Raw genomic sequence first — 18,623 nt, forward strand, 5'->3', positions numbered from 1 at the left:
TGTATGATTTGCCTAAGCAACGCTAAACATTGACAAATCAGATTCATGTTAGTAAATTACGCAATGTTAATATTTAAGTCAAATTTTAATGTTTGTTTTTTTTAAATCTTCTAACTTTACAGCACTTGTGCTGTAAAGAGAATGTATTTAAATTTAATTTAAATGCAATAACAATACGTTATAAATTTTTGAATATTTTTGAGATTTAATGTATCAACATGCACAATTACAATAAGTGAAATAATAAGAACTATAGAAAATAATTTTAAACAATTTTATTTATTATCTGCATTTTTTTTCATTAATTTAATAGTATTTAATTTAATAGTCCACGTTCTATTCCATTTAATATCCATATAATACATTGCAACATTATCATTAAAATGTATATTTATAATCTGTTTAAAGATTATACAGTTATAAATGGCACGTTATTGATTTGTATAATAAATAAATGTGAAGTAAGAGAATGACGCGCTGACTAGCTGCAATGAAAAATATTTTCTTCAAATGTTTGAAATATTATCGAATAAATTTTGATTTAATTTTTACCGTGGCGAAGCCTTCTAAGGAACCCACAAATAATCCACCAATCATTATCTTAAAAGTTTTAGTGCCTCTTTGTAATAAGAACAATATTAGCTTTTGCACATGTAAGGGAACTACATACCAGTAACCATTGTATCTATGAAATGACGATTAAATACAATCAATATCAATAATATTATACAATAATAATAAAATAATTCATAGATATTTTTAATTATTTCGTAACATATGTATGGTATATAAAGTATCGTTGTTTTATGAAATATTTCATCTTTTTCTACAAATTTTGTATTATATTTCGTATCTATTAACTCTAACTTGTATTGCAAAAATTTTAACTTTTACGTATCACATAAGAATATTTCTTACACTGTAACGAATATGCTATTATTATGATCTATAATTTGTTGCGCAATATTGGTGGAAAGAAATGTGTATACATAATGAATATTCAAAATTATGAAGCACTGTATCACTTTTTCGCCAATATATCCAGATGATATTTCTCGAAAAATCTGGAATGCGAGCTATTTGTTTAAAAGTATACTTAAAAAAAATAAAAATTCAAACTTACTCGATAAAGATTAAGGCTCGCAAAAATTATTCCGTTCAATATCATAACAAAAAATGTTGTATTAAATGATGATTCAAAAATTTGGACAATCCTTCAAGGAAAAAATATTAGTAGTTGTGTATATATATATATATATATATATATATATATATATATATATATATATTATATATAACATATGTCGTAATATAGAAATAAATTCAAAGATGAATTTCTTGATTATTTCCGAATAAGTTCCAATTTGAAACTGATATTAGCATTTTATTTGTTTCTTAATTCTTTTTTCCGACATTAAATATTAATGTTTAAATTATAATAATTATAAATTTTTAAAGTTTTTGAAGAAAAGTTTACATATCAAATTGAGTATAATTTATTTGAAATTAATTTACAGATTTAATAATACTATACTTCAAAGCTTTGCGATGTATGTCTATGGCATAAATTATGCCCTTACAAATTAAATTTGCATTTTTTATGCCATTCATTCGTCTAATACCAATTGTCATGGCTTGTTCTATACGATAGCTGTAATAAATTTATATAATTGTATAATATTGTATAATTGTATAATAATTTGTGTTTGCACAATATGTGAACATATAATATTCACTGTAGTTTTCGAATTAAAAAAGGAAGTCTAAGTCAATGTTGTGCAGTGTATTCACGTATTGTGCATGTTTGCACAATATATAATTAACACGTATAATAATTTTGAAATAAATCCAATGTAGTTTCATACTGACTGAATGCGACAAAGCAAATATTTTACAATATTATTTACAATATAAAAAATTTCATATTATGAAAAATTAGGAAAATTCCCGATAAAATGAATTAGTTTTTACATGTAATATATCTAGGGGAGACCGGGGCTAATAGACTCATTTTTCAGTTTCAAATTTTTACGGACAAAATTAATAGACTTTCTAAAAAAATAAATTCTACATCAGTTACTACATAAATTTGACTATCTAATAATATTTTAATAATAAGGGGAAACTGATAACTAATATGAAAAAAATGCGTTTTTCTAATGCATTCCATCTGATTCAACTAGCCCCGGGACCGGGGTGATTCGATTAAGATTATTAAAGTAAAGAATAATGTATTTTAAGCTACATCTTTGGCTATATATTAATAAATCTTTTATAAAAATATATTTTAAACACAAACATTCTCTTCGCAGGGCAAACAATACATCTTTTTGCAAAATTCATTCATTTCGTGCAAAAACATGTCGAATAAGCCTAGTTTTCGAGATTGGACATAAGGGAACTAAACTTATAACATTTACCACTGAGGAAAATCTCTTTAAAGGAATAAAATTTTGAGTAAGTATTATAAGAGTCGTCACTAAATGAATCATACAGTACCATGCTGTGGTCTACTTTCTCCACCCGTTTTTTAAAAACATTAATAATATACGATAACAGAGACACATAAACAAAAAAAAATTTGTTGGACTTTATTACTAAGAATTATTAGGTGTTGGAATTAATTCGTAGCGTTTTTAATGAAAGAATGTTATTTATTTCACATGAGCATTAAAAAATACATTAATGAAAGTACTTCCCATCACTTGTAAAACGCTACGAATTAATTCCAACACCTAATACATTTACTATCTAAGTAGAAATCAAATATCTCAGACAATCATATACGATAGTAAAACAAAAACTTTAAGAATAAAAATATTTACTTAGGTGTACGATTTTTTAAAAGTGTGACATAATTTCTATCATAGATGTGTACGAAACAAGATGTTACAGTAGACTTAGCAGCAGTCGCTGCTGCGTGCTCAGACATTTACGCATGTCTCGCGTATTTTGTTTTTAATGTAGCCTCGATTCTACTTACTCTTATATTCAACTGACCCCGGTCTCCCTTATAACGTGATACGTAAAAGATGTTATAAACTTAAAATTCAATATTAGATATTTTTTGATGTGTCAAGAGTACTCGGTATAAATTTTGCATGTTTTGTGTATCGAGCTCAAAAATTATGTATTTTCTATTCGTATTTATGATATATCTTATCCATCACATTATAATCTATATCATATGTGATAATTACCTCATTTCATCAAGACCTCATGTACAATAATTAGTGCGAGATCCTTTTGATAGAATCATTATCACATTAATTTTCTTACCTGGCAATTTTTAACATTCCGCAGACATGTTGCATATACGTTAAAAACATTGTTCCCGTCGCTAGCATTGCAAGTGATCCTATAAAGAATGCTACATCTGCATGCAGTATAATTAAATAAAAATATCTTTCTTGATCGATGAAGTATTCTGTGATGATTTTTAATGATGGCTGCAGCTGGGATTCGTTTACAGAGAACATAGTACCGATTATATGTGGCAAAAATGGAGAAAAGATGAACAAAATATCGATGAAGATATAGAGCACTAAAGAATGATTTGAAAATAATCGTAAAAAATTATTAATTAATATTTTTAAACACTATTATTAATTTATTTTAATTAATTAATTTTATTTTAATCTCTTCCAATATATACGTTTACGGTATCACTTCATGTATATATGGCTATTTCAAGTTTTGTGCATATAAACGCACTTCTTAAAATATACTAAAATATACTAATATAGATAAAAGTTTATAAAGAGAAAGGTATTTTGATTTCGAGAATATTATTTGATCGATATGACATTTTTTATAAAACTGTTTTTTATTTACGTTCTCCTTATATATGTTAAAGATGGTTAAGACACGAGAAGACATTGCATAGATTTCAGATGGTAACGAAGTAATATGTACATGTAATATGATTTAATGTAATATCACCATATGTACATTGCATTATTATCGATTAGTTAATTATTTTTTAAAAATCAGCTTTTAATCAGCCGTATAATTACGAAATTTGAAACACAATACTGTGTACAATCGCAAATAGATTAGTCAAGTTAGAAATATTACTTGAATTTTTAAATAAAACCTGCATATTTCCTGATTAATGAAAAACTGAGAAATTGTCTTACGCGTAAGTATTTCAGTGTAACGTTTTGCGATGTTCCAATACTTTTCCATAATGGCAATTTCATCTTCGTCTCTTAGCTCATCGTAGGTATCTTGGAGAAGTTCTAATAAATGTTTTACCTGTCAATGATTTTCTATGCTACTTGTTATGCGGAAGTTGATATAGACGAATGTAGTATATTCTCTAAATATCTTGAAATAAAATCTCAAAGAGAATTAAATTACTGCCACTAAAAGAAAAAGAGAGAAAAATTTGCACTCTAAGAGTGGCAGATTTTCAATTTTTTTTAGTAAAATTTCTAAAGGAAAGAAATCTTATTTCATAAAAAGGTGAAAATCAGCAGCCACTCTCATTAAAAAAAAGTGCAAATTTTTCATTCTTTCTTAATAGTGGCAATATTTTAACTATTTTAGAGTGAGATTTTATTTCAAGAAATTTAAAGAGTTCAACATGCATTTATTTAAATAAGAAATATTTCTTATCGCTTACAACATCCATGTTAAAGTTGAATGAGAGATATGGTATCAAGAAGAGATTAAAAAAGAATGTGACAGATAGAATTTCAATGGTTAATTGCAAATCATATTTTGAGGTCACAAATGTTGTAAACTACGGAAAATGATTTTGTTGCATTATTTGTACAAAAAAATAAATGTTTTGTCAGTAAATAGAAAGATTTTAATTATTAATTGTTTTTCTTACGTACAATAATACATTGAACATAAAGTACAAAATCTAACTATACGTACGTATAATAATTATACGTCATAACAAAAAATATAACAAAAATATATTACTTTATATTGTATAATTATAAATAAATTTAAATATGCCAGATTGCTATTAATAACAATGTGACAACTTATTAATTATTAATGAAATATTATTATTAATAAATAAGAACGTTTCTTATAAAAGATCTACTAAATATGCATTCATTTACCTGAAATACAATAAAACTTCCCAGAATTCCGTAATGCAAAGTCAATTGTAGTCGAACGAGTTTGGATTGTTCATAAGGCCACAAACCAATAGCGAGCATGAGAATTCGATTGAGACTAAAGTATCGATCCTTCGCGCACGTCATCTCTTCGAGCGTAGGAACACATATGATTGTGAAAAAGTCGGGAACATTCCGTCCATCCCCTCTTTCGACCGATTGATTGAATGTTCCTTCTTTTAACATAAATTTTACTGTTAAACTTAACATTATTTTTACATTAAAGATCATTATAAAGAAATTCAAACATTTTTAATTTTACAATATTTATCTTAAAGAAGTCTACGATTAAGCGATCGATGCGATACATAAGGAAAAATTCAGATGTCTTTTTCTCACAAAAATGCAAAAAAAAGGATATTCGTGAAAAAATATCCACATAAATGCCACGCTGGCGCATTTTGTTGTTTTTATTGCCGTAGCTTACTTACATACATGTATATAAATAAACATACATATATATATATATATATATATATATATATATATATATATGTATGATTTTTGAAAGAAATAGCCATCAATTTTAAATATATTGACATATTTTCTATTAAGTTCGTATGGTTGTAAATCATCAGCAGATATGTCACAATAGAAATGATTTTACTTTCGTAAATCTTCATATATATCATTTATTGTATGTCACTTGATCTATGATCAGAAAGTTTAAAAAATAATAGATGCTAATATACATAAATTAAATTATTTGAATATTATGACTGAAAGATTTTACATTAAAGTTATAATGTAATAATATTTAAATTTATATTTTACATATTTAAATAATGCATATATTATTTAATACATATATTGTTTCCTTTGGAAACCTTTTGCAAAATTTTAACAAACCAATATTCTAAATTAAGTTATTTTTATTTATTATGTTTTACTTGACAACGAAACTTCTATTTAAACTACATGCAACAAAGTAAAGAAGATTTAATTTTTTAGTTTTTAAATAATAAATAATGTAATAAGTAATGTACATTATGGTCAGAAAATTTAGGATCAATGTGATATAATCTTAAAACACATAATTTATGCTAAAATTATAAAATACACATTAAATAGTAATTGTTTTTTTATGTAATTATTATATCTTTAGGGTCATATAATGTGAAAATAAAATTGAACTTGCGTACATTTTAAATAAAAAGAACAAAATTAAGTCTTTAAAACGCTTGGTCTTAAATTTTTTGACGGTAGTGTATATTACTACACTTTTTAATTGTATATATATATATATATATGTATATACAGGGTGTCATGAATATACGGCCCCACTCGTCCCGAGCAGGCAGAATGGACTAAATTGAATAGAAAAATCCTCTACCATTTCGTAATGCTCGCAATAATTAACGAGATATTAACGTTTAAAGATAGCCGAATACGCGCGTCCGCTCGACTTACTATTGTCAAAAGTACGGCCCACCGAGCGCACGGCGCGCGGGCCGCAAGGAGCGGAAATGGCCTAGCAGGCGCGCCGCGCCCTTTGAGCTTAGATGCTCGCGACGAGCCCCGCTCCTTGCGGCCCGCGCGCTCGGTGACCGTACTTTCGGCAATAATAGATCGGGAGGACGTGCACATTCGGCTATTTATAAACGTTAATATTTCGTTAATTATTGCGAGCATTACAAAATGGTACAGGACTTTTCTACTCAGTTTAGTCCACTCTACTTGGGACAAGTGGGGCCGTATATTCATGACACCCTGTATATATAATATATATATGTATGTATGTATATATATATATATATATATGTATATATATATAATGTTATTTGATTCAGTCTTTTTTATTGCGTCGAATATATATAATAAGACAAAATAAGACATCGAAGTTCTTCACCAGCAATAGATATATTCAACACATTCATTGTACTACCTTGAGTAAAATTCCAACATAAAAGTCTATATTATTTTCTTATCATAGCGAAACATTCAAACGATCCGACAATCAGTCCTTTGAGATTTAAAGTGAAATCTTTGGTACCTCTTTGTAATAGAAAAAGTATTATTTTTTGAATGTATATGGGAGTCATATATCATTGAATACTGTACCTATAAAATAAAATAATGAGAAAAATCAAACATATGGAAATGCAAGAAATTTGTGTGATAATATTAATTAACGTTTAAAAACATACTCTTTAATTATTCTACAGTTAAGACTGTTATTTTCAATATTTTATACATTTATACATTTACAATTGTTATTAAAATACAATTATTATTATTAAGAGTTAAAGAAAATATGTACAGAGAAAGTTATCAATTTTCTTGGCATATTTTTCCGTTCTATCCATTATTCTTTATATAATAAATTATTCTTTTAGAAATTACTGACTGAATTATATGAAAAATTTTGCACACAGAATTAATTATAAATATTATTTGATTAATTAAAAATATTAATATAAAAGTACATTTTTCCTTACTATAGAACTAGAGTGTGAAATATTAAATATTTCTTAATAATAAAGATTTTAACGAGACTTACTTGGAAGAGGTTGGTACTCAAAGAGATCTCCATCTGCTATTAGACAGAGCAGCATTATCTCAAATTTAGAAACCAATAGCTCGGATAGTCTTTAAACTCAAATAAATATTATTATACGTATATGATTTATATGTATAATTTTTATTTATTAACTTTAATAGCTTTTTGATGAATTATCTATAGCACAAATTATTCCTTCAAATATGAATTTCTTGTTCTTCGTACTAATATTTTTCAGCATATTGATTTTCATTACGCGTTCAATATGATAACTAAAAATAATATACGATAATATTTTTTTGTTTTTAAAGAATAAACATTTTTTTAGACTGTCAAAATATACCAATTCTTTGAAATGATAAACAGATTTCTATAATAATAATATAATTGTTCTGGAAATTTTAAACATTCCTCACATGTAAATTGAAGATATATGAATAACTTGGTCCTATGCCTAATATTGCAAACAATCCTATGCAAAATGCTGCGTTTATATGTAACATTAATTAAAGAGAATTATCTTTCCTGATCGATAAAGTATTCCGTTTCGAATTGCATTCGATGTCCTCGAGATGCATTTATCGGCAAAACAACCGAGATGAGGTCAATAAAAATTCAGAGGTAATAGAGAGAGGAGTAAATACATTGTAAATGCCAAATACTAAAGAATGTTAGAAAGTAACTCATATAACTTTATTATATACTCTCATATACTTATATTTTATAATATCTCAAAATATTACTTCAAACATATTTATTATATTTATAATTTTATATTTCTTTAACTCAATTATAATTGGTTTTTACCGCTTCTTGTTAGTTAATAATTCGCAATTTTACTCTTTATATTTGATTTAAATGTCTTTTGTCACAAATCATTATTTTCCTTTCAGTATGTATAACAATACATACCTTAGAAGACCTTGCGATGTATCGTACATATGTAATAAATTATTATTACTTATCAAGATTAATTTGTCTTCTCTTGAAGCCTTGGCTTTATTAACAAGAAGAGATATAATCAAATGCAAACTTTTAAAAATATCCTTACTTGTAAGTGCAGCCGTATAACATTTTCCAGTATACCATACTTTTTCATAATAGCGTTTTCATATTCATCTTGTAATTTATTGTATACATTTTGAAGTTGCGCCAGTAAATGCTTTACCTGTCAGTCCAGTAACTTTTTGTATTTTTGTTTTATGTATTTTTTTTTTCAAAAAGATCATTGAATATATAAATTTATCATAAATGTTAATTTAATCAAATATGGTAAATCATTAACTTACAACTTTCATCTTAAAATCAAACATAATTTATTACAAACATAAGTAAAGAAAACGTAACAGAATCTTAAGAACGAGATCCGAAAAACATTTTAAAATAAAGAACGCAGTGAACTGCAAGTAATAATTTTATTTAGAAATGTTTAAAAAAACTATTTTTCATATATTTAATAACTTTTAAATTATAGATTTGTTCCTTTACATAATAATTTTATGATAAAAATAATTATAGTTTTATATCTGGTGATTTGCAAATATTGTATAATATTCCATATTGTATAATTTCCATAAAAAAGATAATTCAAATTGTAAAAGTCAGAGTCAACATTTTTCAAATTAATTAAAATCAGCAAGCATTATTTTTTAGCAGAGTTTTTTAACTTCTATTATGCATAAGCGCATATCTGTTATTAAGTATTGATTTTTAACTCTGCAAGTGTTATTGATTTTCTTTGCTCCGCTGACATACAATCTCAATTTCTTATATACTACATTGTACACATTTTAATAATTGCACGTTAACAAGTTCATGGCAAAATTTAATCGTTACGTGCAAATTATTTAACTTTTTATTTTAATTAAAAATGTAATCTACTTTTTTATACATATACTGGTAACATCCATTTCTAATAAGATACTTTTGAAATATTTTATGGCTTAGATCAATACGGGTATGTGATACATTAATTTTTTAAATTGTAATCTGCATGATTAATTTTTAATAAGAATCGAACAATAGCTGATGTAGCTGCCATCTTGTTGTCTATAATGATATTACTATAATGATATTGTTACTAATAATTTCTTATGTTTTAATTTTTTAATGTATATGCCGTTTATTAATGAAAATTCTGAACTTTAATATTTATGTTTAAATATTAATATGAAATTAACTAAAAATGATATTTAATGTAATAATAATATATTGCTTTAATGTAATAATAATATTTTACTTTAAGTAATGTAAAATATTTAAACATACGTTGGGGGTGTATGTGTATGCGTGTGCGTGTGCGTGTGCGTGTGTGCGTGTGTTCGTGTGCGTGTGTGTGCGTGTGTGTGTGTGTTTATTATTTGGTCTAAAATTAGACAGACAATGATCGACACGATGTTGATTGCAAGAGCTTGAAATAACTTCATTTAAACAATTTTAATTTTCTTTTTTTAACAAAATAATATCTATATTACACGTTAAAAAATAAGTCTATACATTTTCTAAGCATGGATGCCGTCATTTTTTTATTAATTAAATCCCTGCTAACCATAAATTAATATTGGTTTCATTGCCGCGTAGAATATATTACAGTAAAATAAGATACTGAAGCCTTCATTAGCTGTAAATATAAACATTCCCTCTTATTTCACATATTATTATACACATATTATTAAAATATGTAATTTTTTTACATATTTTAAAAAGTATTTTATTAAAAAATATTTCTACCGTATATTATATTAGATGTTGGAATTAATTCGTAGCGTTTTTTTAATGAAAGAATGTTATTTATTTCACATGAGCATTAAAAAATACATTAATGAAAGTACTTCCCATCACTTTCTACTACTTTTGACCATCTTTCGGGCAGTGAATGAATACCACGTCGGAAGAACTGTTCATCTTTAGATGAAATCCAGGAATCGAACCATTTTGTACAATCTTCGTAAGATGTGAACTTCTGCTCGCACAAGCTATGAGCTAATGATCGAAACAAGTGGTAGTCGCTAGGTGCAATATCAGGAGAATACGGCGGGTGCGGTAGCACTTCCCATTTAAGTGTTTCCAGGTATGTTTTTACCGGTTTTGCAACGTGTGGGCGAGCATTGTCGTGCAGCAAGATGACTTTATCGTGTCTTTCGAAGTATTCCGACCGTTTTTGCTTCAATGCACGGCTCAAGCGCATCAGTTGCCGTCGGTAGAGATCTCCAGTAACGGTTTCATGCGGTTTTAGCAGTTCGTAGTATATGACACCCTTCTGATCCCACCAAATACAGAGCAGGAGCTTTGAGCCATGGATATTGGGCTTTGCCACTGATGTTGATGATTCGCCGGGCTTAACCCATGACTTTCTGCGCTTTGGATTGTCATAATGGATCCACTTTTCGTCACCGGTAACAATCCGATGCAAAAAACCTTTTCTTTTCTGCCGTTGAAGCAGCAGTTCGCACGTGAGAAAACGTCTCTCAATATCCCTTGGTTTCAATTCATATGGGACCCAATGTCCTTCCTTCTGGATCATGCCCAAACTTTTAAGACGTTTTCCTATTGTTGAGAAGTCAACTTCCAATGACGTAGATAATTCTTTAAGTGTTTGACATGAGTTTTCATTGAGCAGTGCCTGCAAATCGTTATCTTCAAATTTTTTCGGCTGACCAGGTCGCTCCTTGTCATCCAAGTCGAAATCACCAGCTTTAAAACGTGCAAACCACTTCCTACACGTTTGCTCAGCCAGAGCATGTTCACTATACACATCCACTAAAATACGATGAGCTTCAGCTGCACTTTTGTTCATATTAAAGTAATGAAGCAAAACTCCCCGCAAAAACACTTTATCTGGCACAAATTTTGACATATTCAATGAATTATACAGTATTGTTATTTATGATTTCAAGAAAGGTTATGTACGGCAAATGACGTCCTATGATAGATGTTTACAATGTATACAGAACTATAGGTAACAACGAAATAGTGTACTGCTTGTGCCATCTCTTGTAAAACGCTACGAATTAATTCCACCACCTAATATTACCGTAGCAAAGTGTTCTACGGATCCTTCAAATATTCCACCGACGTTTAAAACGAATTTTTTGGTATTCCTTTGCAATAAGAATAACATTACTTTTTGTATATGTAATGGCGTTCTATACCATTTAACGTTGTACCTACGGATTTGAATATATGTAAATAACATAGATCGCTAACTCAAGATAGGAATTTTTGATTAAATACGTTGGAACATCCCTAACTTCAGTACTCTGTAACTTCTTCATTTCCCTTTCCATGTATGTACATATATGATGTCGTGTATAAAAATTTTCATTGTAAAATAGGTTATGTTACTTTGACGTCTGCGTAAACGTTCTCATTCTATATATATAATATATGCTATTTTTTCTTAATGCTCTGCCTCTAATGTAAGAATAGGAAGATCTTTAGCTACAGCTCCGCGTAATAGAAGTTGTGGAAGTTCCACTGTATAAATTTCAGCATACAGTGTAGATATCAAGTACTGTAAGAAATTTTGAAAGATGATTCTTCACACAAATTCAAGACGAAAACCTCATATAATCATATGTTCGAAACGGCTTAGTTTCAAAGATACAGGGTATCAAAATTGAATAAAAAATTTTGTTTTTTTTTTTAATTTTGATAACTACTTGGGATATTTTAATAAAATTTCTTGTATATGTTTAAAGATTTAGAAAGATTCATATTTTAATAAAACTTCTTGTATATGTTTAAAAATTCATGGAAATAATCCAAATGGTTTTAGAAATTTTTGGAAAAGTAAAATTTTTCTTTCAACTTGGATATATGCCTTGTATTTCTTAAAATCATACAAAATTTTCGTCTTGAATTTGTGTAAGGAATTATCCCTTAAAATCTTTTAGAATATTTAGTATCTTTCCTGTAAACTATTAGGTGTTGGAATTAATTCGTAGCGTTTTACAAGAGATGGGAAGTACTTTCATTAATGTATTTTTTAATGCTCATGTGAAATAAATAACATTCTTTCATTAAAAAACGCTACGAATTAATTCCAACACCTAATATTATAATTTAAACTATTATAATTTAAAATGAAGAGATTCTATGTTTACTATGACGTCTACTGAAAAGAGAATTATACGTAATTTCTTATAAAAATATTTTTCTTACACAGTAGAAAACACATGATTATTGTGGTCTATTATATTCTGTCCCATATAATTGGCTAGAAACATATACAGACTACTTATAATCATATATGTAATCAATAGAAAAAATTCGTTGAAATTATTTTTAGATGATGCTATCTGAAAAATCTAATAAACGAATTTCAGTGAAATTTCCGATCTCATATTTACACACACACACACGCACACACGCGCGCGCGCGCATATGTAGTGTGTGTACATATATATATATATATATATGTATATAACACACACATACATTATAAGTACTAATTTATAAATGCGGAAGTTTTGTTCACTATTACAGTTAATCGCAGGATTAATTGATATGGAAATGAATATACATATATAAAATTGCTATAAAAAGTTAACTAAACGCAAACATCAATACGTATATTTTGTTTTTGTACAAATAGGAAAAAGACGGATAAGAGTATGCACTTTTGATTGTAACAAAAATTTATTTAACGAAAATCTTACTTTTTTATCAAACAAGTCAGATATCTTGTAAGTATAATGATAATATTGATAATAGATAATTATATATGTATATATATATATATATATGTATAATTATCTATAATACAGAAAAATGTATATTAGGAACAAATATCTGATAGAATGTCTAGCAATAAAAGTAGGTACGCATGATGTCTGGTAAGAAATACTCAATTCAGAATTTAATGTCATATTTGAATATTCTTTCTTCATAATTGGAAGGCCTCATGCCATCACAGATTACAAATTTCATATACATTGTAATCATTCTCAAAATTTTCATCCATAACAAAGGATACTGAAGAAGAAGAAATTTTTATTTGATAAACTCTTTTGGAAAAATAGTTTATCAAAATTATGTTTTGGTCACATCATGTTTTGCTGTACACATATGTACATATGTATATAACAAAAAACAATTAAAAAAGAAGGAGAATAAGTATTTTCAAATTTTAGTATGATTTATTATCTTTTATCTAATAGTAAAACACGTGAGAAATTTTTTATTGACAATAAAACGTTTAAATTCTGAAAATAAAAAGAATTATAATAATAATTAATGAAGTTAACTTATTTTTGAAAAACGTAAAATATTTTTAATTGTCAAATTTAATTACATATATAACAATAAATTTTTTACAATACATATTGATTGAATTTCCATAACATAATGATGTCAGCTGAATTATTTATATCTGTACTGAGATATTATATAACCATGCGTTCACAATGCATACTCTGAATCCGATCACTCTTATTCCATATAAAGATTATTGTTCCGAAATTACATAGATTTGTAATAATTTATATTAAGTTTAATAATAAAACTTCAGCACATTAGCATATAAATAATGTACATGCAATGTTACTGTATTCTATAATACAATACATTTGTGTATTATTTTCATTACATCTACAGATATGTACATACAGTGTTTGTCATTTCTATATCATTTATTGACTTTTATTGAAGATTTATAAGTATGATATTTTGATTTAAAGATTCTTTTTATATGTATATTTTATATGTATTTAGAGATGTATTAATAATAATAATAATAATAATAATATATACTTTTCATGAAATTCTTATATATTGTTACACGAAAGTGGAAACTTACTTGATATAAATTGAGGCTAAAGCACACAACTACTCCTACAGTGAAAGAAAGTATCATTATTTCGAATGTGGATACTAAATGCTTGGATAACCTTCATAAACAATAAATACATTACTTAAAAAATAATAAAAATATTATTAAAACTCCTGCTTACTCACTGCAATCATCTTGAATTGTGATGTCAGAAGCGAAAAAATATGTAAAGGAAATTTTTGCAAAGTATATTAAAATGTGAGCACTTTTTAAAACAATACTTGCAATCATTAGAATAGATCATAAAATATACCAAAAACTTCCTTTGTATTTAAATAAGTAACTATATATATTTAAAATTAAATTACATCTAATCAAACAATAAGCTATATGACAGATATCGAATTGAGATAAATATGATTTGATTATATTTTGAAATAAAAGGAGAATTTTCAGTATATTTTACAAGTACTCTACCAAATGCAAATATGTTAATAATATGTTTTATTGAATAAAATTTCTCGCTTTTGCGACAATCTAAATATCCGTAGTGAGTGATCAGAAGCCTAAAACTGATTCTATTATATATTAATCACATCGTAGCATTGCAAGAATTGCTCTTCAATCAATGTCATAATATTGGTCATTCTTTGGATGATAACGCTTACAACACGCTTGCGACGTTACGATACGACTAATGTAAAATCAGCATTAAGTGATTATACATATATCGTATAAATACTGTTGGTGTAAATGTAAATACAAACTTCATAGCTTGACGATGAATATCTATAGCACAAATTATATTCTCGATCATGAAAACCTTATTTTCTAACGTAATATTTTTGGTATTGATATTTACTGCATGTTTAATACGATAACTGTAAATATTGAATTGTAATTATATAGCAACTCATTAAAGATACAATTTTTCAAAAACAAACTTTCATAAAAATTTTTTAAAATATACTGTATGTATAAAAATAACTAATATAATGGTTGAACTGTTACAAAAAATGTTCATTCCTCTCATTCATCTATATTCCTACCTAGCAATTTTAAACATTCCACAAGTATGTTGAAGATATGAGATGAGCATTGTACCTGTTGCTACCATTATAATCATTCCAACGCATAATACTCCGTACATATGCAACAATATCCAATAGAAATACTTTTCTTGATCAACAAGGTACTCTGACATAATGAGTAAATGATGTGATTCAGACATGTTCACTGATATATTAACATCAGCTATAAACGACCAAATTTGAGTTATAATAATAATAAACAATCCACAAATTCCAAGTACTAAAAAAGCAAAAAGAATTTGTTATTTAAATTCTTAGCATCTAAAATCATTGTGCGTGCGTGCGTGCGCGTGTGTGTGTGTGCGTGTGTATATTTATATATACCATACGCGCGAATTATGATAAATAATTTTTAATTTTTTTATGAAATCTAATTTTACTACAAAATTAATAGCTATTTTATTTTACATACCCTTTGTATTATAAAACATTTTTTAATGAAATAAGACTGAATTGTAAAATTGAGAGATAACTATTTTTTATATTTTATTTGATTATTAAATACATATGAATTCACTATAGATGCACAAACATTATGACAAATATTTTAATTTAATACATTTATATAATAAATCATATGTAAATGTTTTTATATGAAAATGTACAATAAAATTAACTGATGAAACCTAATATCATTTTCTATGTATGCTTTATAGTTCAAATATTAAACTGAAAATATAATTACAAAATTAATAAATATTGTCTTACCCGAAAGCATAACTGTGTAACGTTTGGCAATGCAACTATATTTATATATAATAGCAATTTCATTTTTATCCTTTAAATCATCGAGTATATATCGAAGCTCCATCAATAAATTCTTCACCTGTCATTTTATCAATTTTCTATTGTATATATCATAAATATTATAAAAATTTATTTGATACACAAGTTAATTCTATTTAATATACAGGATGATCCAGATCAACCGCACGGGACGGCATGTATATATTCTTCATGAAAAAGTAAGTCGAAAATGTCAATAGCAAAATATTGTGGTATCAATAGTTTTTAAACGGTGAGCCTTAGAAGATGTCCAACCACAGGGCATCAAATTCGCGTCGTCAGGAGCGGCGACATTTTGTTATTGACATTTTCGATTCACTTTTTCATGAGGAATATGTATGTACATCTCGTGCGGTTGATCTGAATCACCCTGTATATACTTGGTAAGCTATCAACTTACAATTTCAATGTTAAGATGGAATGCGTTATATTTTATCATGCATAATAAAAAGAAAGATACGGAAGACAGCACTTTTATTACAAGATCTAAAGTACAATTTAGTATTATTAATGGTGTCAACTGCAAAAAGTTAGTTTTAATAAGTTAGTTTTCACAATTTCATATATAAAGATGATTTTAAAAAATGCGATAAGTTAGTTCTCAAAAAGGCATTAACATGCATTACAATAATATAAATAAATGTTTATACAATTGTTAACCAATAATTTGCATCTTTATAGCGAGTACTTTGTACTTTCTTATTTGACATAAAAATTAATTGGATAATATAGATTGATATAAATAATTGAAATGAAATATTATCACGCAGCAATTTATATTACATAATAATTTTATATTATTTTGTACCTGAAATATAATACCTGCTGACAAAATAGTACAGAAGAAAATAAATTGAAATTGAATAAATTTGGATTGTTGATAAGGCCATAAACCAACAGCAAGCAATAGAATTTTATTGAGATTATTATACTGAATTTCGGGACGTATCATTTTCTCTACGAGTATTTACTGAAAGAAACTGAAGACATCAATAAGAATATGCTTATTCCATTTTTTTATTTCCATTTTCTATTGATTAAATATATATTTCACATCTCATTTCTTCTGATCCAATTTCACCGTAAAGTCCATAATTTATAATGATTGTGTAAAAGTTTGCTGTGTGAGATCTAACAGCGTCGAATTTAACTTCCTCTCTCAGGAAACTCTCAAGAATATTTATGTTATTGATTTAACACACTACCGGTAATTCGACAAATGTTTTTTTCTCATGAAAATACATTATTTTGCACGCAGGCGCATTTTTTTTTCCCAGCGCCGGAACTTCATTTTAATTTATACACTCACAGAATACACTTCGAGAGTGTTTCTTTACTTTAATTTTTTTCAATACCGTGAGTTATCTGATAAAGTTCATAATTTGAAAATGATATATGATGATTATATTGATAAATAACGTTATTAAATTTTAAAATTGCGTTTGATTGTTGCAATTAATATTTTCAGCAAATAACTGTTGAATGTTGATTTGTAAGTTTGTGGTCTATAATTAAACTATACATTATATATTGTTAATATTTTTTTCTTTGTATTTCTTAAATTTTTTTAATTTTTTTAAATTTTTCTATTAAATTTTTAATGTTCTAATAACGCGCAAAAAAATTATTTACAAATGATGTAAAATATATAAACACATGAGCCATTTATATAAATTATATAAAACATTTTAAATTGCAATTATGCAAGTATTGATTTCAGTTAGGGTTAGGTAAGTTAACTTTTTTTTTAACTAAATTAAAGTTAATAACTTTGAAAATTTAACTTAGTTAAGATATAAGTTAATTTATAAATTAATTTAATTAAAAGTTAAATTAATAAAAAAAAGTAATTGAAAAGTTAAATTTGTTTTTCTATATTTTTTAAATTTATGATTCCTCAGTTTTCGTTATTTATAAGACTGAAACTTTTATGATCTATTAGATACATCGAAAACACGGTTTCTGACAGATTGAAATCTGGGGATCGATTGTGTAATTTGGAATGAGGTGAAAATTAAAAAGTGAGCAAATTCACTAAAATATTTATAATTTCATTGGTCAATATCTAGTAAATTTGCTCACTTTTGCAATTTTCACCTCATTTTAAGTTATCGCTATTGCCGCATGTTATGTCTGAAACTTAACTTTAAAGAATTAAATAAAAAATTAATAGTTACGAATAAAATGTAATTAAAGTTAAAAAGTTAAGAGTCTAAAATATAATTAAGTTAAATTAAAATTAACTTTTTGACTTAACTTTTATTTTTTTAACTTAGCACTACCCAATCCTGATTTCAGTAAATTTTAGAAACTTGAAGTATTATACACGTATCTTG

General features: G+C 26.6%; 2 protein-coding genes and 1 long non-coding RNA gene across 19 annotated transcripts in view; 1 reads left to right on the plus strand and 2 right to left on the minus strand.

Moving 5' to 3' along the window:
- LOC147908567 (uncharacterized) overlaps positions 1 to 18,623 on the plus strand; it is a 186,552-nt gene that overhangs the window by 80,224 nt on the left and 87,705 nt on the right. For 6 of the 13 annotated variants that reach the window (XR_015546280.1, XR_015546282.1, XR_015546281.1 and 3 more), the window contains one exon: positions 2,313 to 2,457. The exons of 1 other annotated variant lie outside the window; for it this stretch is intronic. This is a non-coding gene — a long non-coding RNA (uncharacterized LOC147908567). Of the gene's footprint in view, positions 1 to 1,517; positions 1,591 to 2,312; positions 3,280 to 3,303; positions 3,393 to 18,623 lie in introns of those variants that run through there. 6 more of the 13 variants (XR_015546276.1, XR_015546278.1, XR_015546272.1 and 3 more) reach the window with 3 other exon arrangements.
- Positions 5 to 5,479, minus strand: LOC105149098 (uncharacterized). Of its 4 annotated transcripts, XM_087409905.1 has the most exons (9): positions 5,082 to 5,286; positions 4,628 to 4,747; positions 4,140 to 4,257; positions 3,280 to 3,544; positions 1,535 to 1,651; positions 1,124 to 1,214; positions 919 to 1,064; positions 553 to 685; positions 5 to 485 (listed from the first exon to the last, which is right to left on the minus strand). In XM_087409905.1, exons 1-9 carry the CDS (start codon positions 5,223 to 5,225, stop codon positions 432 to 434), a joined length of 1,188 nt encoding a protein of 395 aa, XP_087266031.1. In that variant the 5' UTR covers positions 5,226 to 5,286; the 3' UTR covers positions 5 to 431. The 4 variants fall into 4 exon arrangements, with proteins under 4 accessions (XP_087266031.1, XP_087266028.1, XP_087266029.1 ...); XM_087409902.1 differs by having other exon boundaries at positions 5 to 685; positions 5,082 to 5,476; XM_087409903.1 differs by lacking the exon at positions 4,628 to 4,747 and having other exon boundaries at positions 5,082 to 5,474.
- LOC147908574 (uncharacterized) lies at positions 8,179 to 17,857 on the minus strand. 2 transcript variants are annotated; one of them, XM_087410017.1, is made up of 9 exons: positions 17,096 to 17,857; positions 16,688 to 16,807; positions 16,210 to 16,327; positions 15,460 to 15,721; positions 15,178 to 15,291; positions 14,438 to 14,528; positions 12,802 to 12,947; positions 11,672 to 11,804; positions 8,179 to 10,258 (listed from the first exon to the last, which is right to left on the minus strand). In XM_087410017.1, the coding sequence occupies exons 1-9, from the start codon at positions 17,237 to 17,239 to the stop codon at positions 10,205 to 10,207; spliced, it is 1,182 nt and encodes a 393-aa protein (XP_087266143.1). In that variant the 5' UTR covers positions 17,240 to 17,857; the 3' UTR covers positions 8,179 to 10,204. The 2 variants fall into 2 exon arrangements, with proteins under 2 accessions (XP_087266143.1, XP_087266145.1); XM_087410019.1 differs by lacking the exon at positions 17,096 to 17,857 and having other exon boundaries at positions 16,210 to 16,346; positions 16,688 to 16,770.

Source organism: Acromyrmex echinatior, chromosome 9 (assembly GCF_024713525.1).
Source record: "Acromyrmex echinatior isolate Ae372 chromosome 9, ASM2471352v2, whole genome shotgun sequence".
In the NCBI taxonomy this organism is placed as follows: Eukaryota; Metazoa; Arthropoda; class Insecta; order Hymenoptera; family Formicidae; genus Acromyrmex; species Acromyrmex echinatior.

What these genes read in the sequence shown, in the direction of transcription:
- LOC105149098 (XM_087409902.1), bottom strand. Translation starts at nt 5,369, where the DNA reads ATGATCTTTAATGTAAAAATAATGTTAAGTTTAACAGTAAAATTTATG. An exon ending in GAAGTTTTATTGTATTTCAG is followed by an intron (nt 4,748 to 5,081) that starts GTAAATGAATGC and finishes CATTTTCCGTAG; the next exon opens with TTTACAACATTTGTGACCTC. An exon ending in GGAATGTTAAAAATTGCCAG is followed by an intron (nt 1,652 to 3,279) that starts GTAAGAAAATTA and finishes AATTTATTACAG; the next exon opens with CTATCGTATAGAACAAGCCA.
- LOC147908574 (XM_087410017.1), bottom strand. Translation starts at nt 17,239, where the DNA reads ATGATACGTCCCGAAATTCAGTATAATAATCTCAATAAAATTCTATTG. An exon ending in CAGCAGGTATTATATTTCAG is followed by an intron (nt 16,808 to 17,095) that starts GTACAAAATAAT and finishes AACTTTTTGCAG; the next exon opens with TTGACACCATTAATAATACT. An exon ending in TCCATCTTAACATTGAAATT is followed by an intron (nt 16,328 to 16,687) that starts GTAAGTTGATAG and finishes ATAAAATGACAG; the next exon opens with GTGAAGAATTTATTGATGGA.